The sequence below is a fragment of the Aplysia californica genome, unplaced genomic scaffold (genome assembly GCF_000002075.1).
Source record: "Aplysia californica isolate F4 #8 unplaced genomic scaffold, AplCal3.0 scaffold00061, whole genome shotgun sequence".
NCBI lineage: Eukaryota > Metazoa > Mollusca > Gastropoda > Aplysiida > Aplysiidae > Aplysia > Aplysia californica.
This window is the reverse complement of record NW_004797331.1, coordinates 1,975,191-1,980,039: the sequence shown is the minus strand read 5'-3', so window position 1 is coordinate 1,980,039 and position 4,849 is coordinate 1,975,191. Positions and strand designations below refer to the sequence as shown.

General features: G+C 38.6%; 1 protein-coding gene across 1 annotated transcript in view; it reads left to right on the top strand.

Annotated features, from left to right (window-relative positions):
* LOC101850872 (universal stress protein PHOS34) overlaps positions 1-4,849 on the top strand; it is a gene marked incomplete in the record, with an annotated part of 50,357 nt that overhangs the window by 31,240 nt on the left and 14,268 nt on the right. The window contains 1 exon segment of the mRNA XM_013079740.2: positions 2,936-3,019. Within this exon segment, the coding sequence (XP_012935194.1) occupies positions 2,936-3,019 (84 nt within the window).

Below are 4,849 nucleotides of genomic sequence, written 5' to 3'. Positions count from 1 at the left end.
GTGTGTGTGTGTGTGTGTGTGTGTCTGTGTGTGTGTGTGTGTGTGTTTGTGTGCTAGGACTGCGAGGGAGAAGAACAATAATACGGATGCCCGTAGAGTTTGGATTTCTAGGTCACAGATTAACGAGCTCAGTGCTTACATTAAACATTTTTACCTTAATATGTGTTTGTTCAAGAGAGATGTAAACAAAAACAAAAGTATGAAAACAACAAAAACAAAACAAAAGCAAAGACAGACAAACAAACACAAAAATCATAGATAAAACATTCCCCTTTTTAAGAATAAGCAACAGCACAATCTGCAATTATAGCAAAATCATTGATTATAGTGCGGTCAAAAATTCGTGGCGCAACTTATTGTCAAATCTCCTCAACTATCGAACATAAACCCTCAAGCTTTTGCTCAGTGACTTGAATCAATCTGTCTTAACAGATTCATATTTTTGTAAACTCCTGTTAGCTCAATACTAGAAAAGTCCTTAATAAATACTAATTTAAAAAATCCCCTGGGGTGTTTTCTACTGATATGAAAAGGTTTGCAGCTGGGACAATATCGCTTTTAAAAGAAGTCCGTCATTTTTTTCTCGCAATGTTTATTGAACGCATGGTTTGAGGACGCTTGGTGCAAAAAAGTGTTTACTATAGAATCAATTTCTTGTTACTAGTTTTGCCACTAAGATTAGAAGTGTCCTTGGTGAGCTGTGAAGTAGGCCATAATAATATGCGTGTGGAAATTGTGTGTGAGGAGCGGAAAGTGCTGTGAACAATTCCATTTTCTGTGGGAAGGAAATTTGCAGTATTTTATATACATTTAAGGTGAAATTTAAAAAAAAAATCTAGCCTTCTTTGATGTGGGAAAATATGAATAAGTTATGAGAAATTGATACAAAAAATGCTTTGCAAAATATGAATGACATTGATTCACCCGTTCAAGAGATATTTGAGGATAAGTTGCGCCACGAAATTTTTGACGCACTATACATCTTCTAAAACTTACTTTATGAAGCAAGCAGTGAAATAAAAGGCAGGGAACCCTGTTGGGAAATCATTTTAACGAGAAGCCTACATAATAATAATAATAATAATAATAATAACAATAATAATAATAATAATAATAATAATAATAATAATAATAATAATAATAATAATAATAACAATATTAATAATAATAATAATAATAATAATAATAATAATAGTAATAATAATAATATTAGATAGCATTTGTATAGCGCATACCCCCGCTCATCAGCAAGCTCTATGCGCTTTACGCTATATTATTACCCCAGCAGACCATAGAACACTCCAAAACATTCTCAGCTTCCCGTGAAGCATACAGTGCAAGCAGCTGATTAAGCGCTCAAACACTAACAAACTGACAAGATCTTTCGTTGTCTATAGCCGGGTACCCATTCCCACCTGGGTGAAGTGAGGAAAAATCGTGTTAAGTGCCTTTCCCAAGGACACAACGTCGGGCCTATGACGTGATTCGAACCCACGACCTTACGATTGCGAGTCCGAGAGCCTAACCACTAGCATACGTCTACTAGCAGTGAAGAAATTAAGTTCCTGCGTCAAAGTGCTGGCGGTTTTGACAGCGAACGCTAACCGTGACAATATTATTACTATTGATAGTGTTACGGACCTATCCTGGAAGATTTTATTTAGACGTAAATGTGAAGCATCGGGGTGAAATCAGGCGCCCGTCTAAATAATGAAACCGAAGAAAGCGAAATTTCTTCATCTGTCGGACAACTTTAAAAATGTATTTTGTCTTTATTATTTAAAATCAAAATGTTCGTTTCTTTTGTTTTTAATTCTTTTGTGTTTATGGGGGGGGGAGGCTCAATATAATATTTTGTGTCAATTCAGAAACACACTACTGTGTGGATTTTAGTTGAAAATGTTAAATAATAAATTTGCAGTTTCGGGGACAGTCAAGCTTTGGAATGCATCAAACTTTGGCGGCTATTTTCTCGGGGCGACCCCCACCTCCTTCAACAGCAGATATCTTGAGTTCTTTTCATTTTCAAATTGGATGGGTAGTTTTCACATCAAAAGCAAATCAAACGATTAACTTTAAAAGATCATACCAACAATTCCAAAATAATAATGTTATTCCCGAAAATTAACGAGCGCCTGATCCCACCGCGTCGTGACATAAATAATATAATTGTTATAGCAGGGATGTCTCAACACCGAGGCTGCATAGAGCAAAAGTAATTATTATTATTATTATTGTTGTTACGGAGGACAGGGGGTCGGGAAGTCCGAGTGTATTTGCAGTATGATAACCTTGTAGCCAGCACATTTTGAGTGGCGTCGGTTGTCTGGTGGTCAGGCTGTGCTATAGGACTCGAAATCATTATGAGATTGAAGGTTCGGTCATGGGCTCGAGGCTCAGCTCGGTGCGACGTTGTGTCCTTGGAAAAAGCACTAAACACGAATGTTCCCATTTGGCTCAGCCCTATCGGAGATGGACGTCAGATTTGGAGGTCCTTGTAGAATTGCAAGCAGGCGTTAAAACAATATTTTCGCACATTTTGCACAAAGTTTGCAACGTCATGCTGTACTTTTTTGATTTATTTGGTTTTGGTCTTGATTGCGATAGTGATGGCAAATGAAGTCTCCCAGGCTTTTGAGTTTGCCAAGGAAAGAGAAAGAAAGTTGAATTTAACATTCTTTGTGCTTTTTCATAGAAACTGTATGTGTGTTCGTACGTGTGTATGTGTGTATGTGTGTGTTTGTATGTGTGTGTGTGTGCGCGCGTGTGTGTGTGTATTTGTGTATGTGTTTGTTTGTGTGTGTGTGTGTGTGTGTGTGTGTGTATGTGTGTGTGAGTGCGCGAGTGCATGTGGGCGTGTGCATGTGTGCATTTGATAATAATGTTCAACGTAGAGTAAAATAAAAACTCTGAACTGTAATCTGTTTGCCCTCAGGGTACGTCCAGAACTTCCACAAGCCGGAGAACAAAGTCGTGATTGTCCACACGCCGGAGTACAGCATGGGACCGTCTGAGATGAGTGAGTCTGAGTGTAAAGTCCTTACTGCAGTGTTTATGACAGTCACGTTTGCGTGTGCATGTTCTTGTGTTTGTGAGTGTAAGAGAGAGAGAGAGAGAGAGAGAGAGAGAGAGAGAGAGAGAGAGAGAGAGAGAGAGAGAGAGAGAGAGAGAGAGAGAGAAAGTGTGTGTGTGTTTGTTGGCATGTATGTGTGTATTTGTCCGTGTGTTTTTGCGCGTGCGTGTTTGTGCGAGCGTATTTGTGTGTGCGTGCACGCGCGTGTGTGTAGGTTTGTGTGACTGTAAGTGTGTATTGGAGACGCTAGGGTTGAGGAGGGGGGGGGGAGTTACCATGATGCTGGTAGCCCTCCCTCCCCCCCCCCCTCTACTCCCCATCCCCTCACTGCCGAAAGGAAAGGATAGATAACTGCGCATCTCAGAAACTTGTATCTGGCACAATATGAATGGATACAAAAACAAATCCAATAAAACAGGCACATAAATAACGATCACAAAAGTGAGCACTCGGGGCCCAGTTTCCCATGTCATTTTGCTTTGACCTGTTTCATTTTTTTTTCTTGCGGATTCTTTTTTTTTTTAGGGGGGTGGGATGAGGTGGATGGGGGTGATTTGGGGGTGTAAAAGGGTGGTTAAATCCTGTTTTTTGGGATGGGAGGGCGATGCCGTAGTTCTGTTGGTTTGAGCATAAGCCAAAAGCATGGATGCAAGATAAAAATGTCAAAAGATGTAAAATATACTCACGGTTGACGCAGTAGCCATATCATATTAATGTTAATATGGTTAGTGTTTTTGTGTGTGTGGATTAAGTCTCATGACTAGAGAAAACAGTGGGTAATTGTGTCATTTTAATCGTAACAAAACAGGAGGAAAACGGGTATATTCAGAGTTTAAAAAACTGTTAAAATGTACTTAGCTCAGAAAACAAAATCTTACAGGAGATATTTAAAAAAGACTGTTTTATTCTTTAAAACATGTAATTAATTTTTTTTTTTTTATCCAAATTAATGTTGGGCTTAGCATTGTGACAGCTGACCAACGAAACCTAGCTTTCGGGTTGATGAAAGATAAGCCTGGCTCAGAATTTAATCCATTAGGATGAAATGTTTGCGAAACAACATTCAACGCAGAGCAGATGTCAGTCAAGTGTTGCCATTTGGTTGGGTTTTTTTTCATATCGTGTCATTTTGGGTATCAACCAAATATAATTATATAACCTCCTTGGCACCAACATAGACTTGTATTGTAAAATTATAAAATCTTAGACTGTGCATTTTTGACATACTTCCGATTCAATACGGGAACCAAATGGAGGGCAAGGGAAGAAGGCATCGCCCGCTCCTATAACGAGACTAACTTTTATAATGGTTCGGAATAACAATTTGTAATAGATGAATTACTCTCATAAAAAACGAAACACTTTTGACCTTTCTTTGGGTGTCTATAGTACGCGTACATCGCCGCAAAGTTTGTATTTTCTCAGTTGGAATGTGTTAGCGGGTGCTAATGAGGTTTGTTTTCGCTGCTTTCCTTTTGTTTATGTAACTAATGCATGTCTGAGAAGGTTTTTTTCCTTAGGTGGCTCAACTGGTTTTCTTGTTTTGGACGAAATGTTTTTTCTTGTGTATGTGAGGTTTTTACTCTAAGTAGGTAAGTCATGTCATAGGTGTGAGGCGCTGAGAGCTTTATTAGTATGAATCGAGCGCTATATAAAATATGCAAGCTATTAGTAATAATAGTAGTAGTGGTAGTAGTAGTAGTAGTAGTAGTAGTAGTAGTAGTAGCAGTAGTAGTAGTAGTAGTAGTAGTAGTAGTAGTAGCAGCAGCAGCAGCA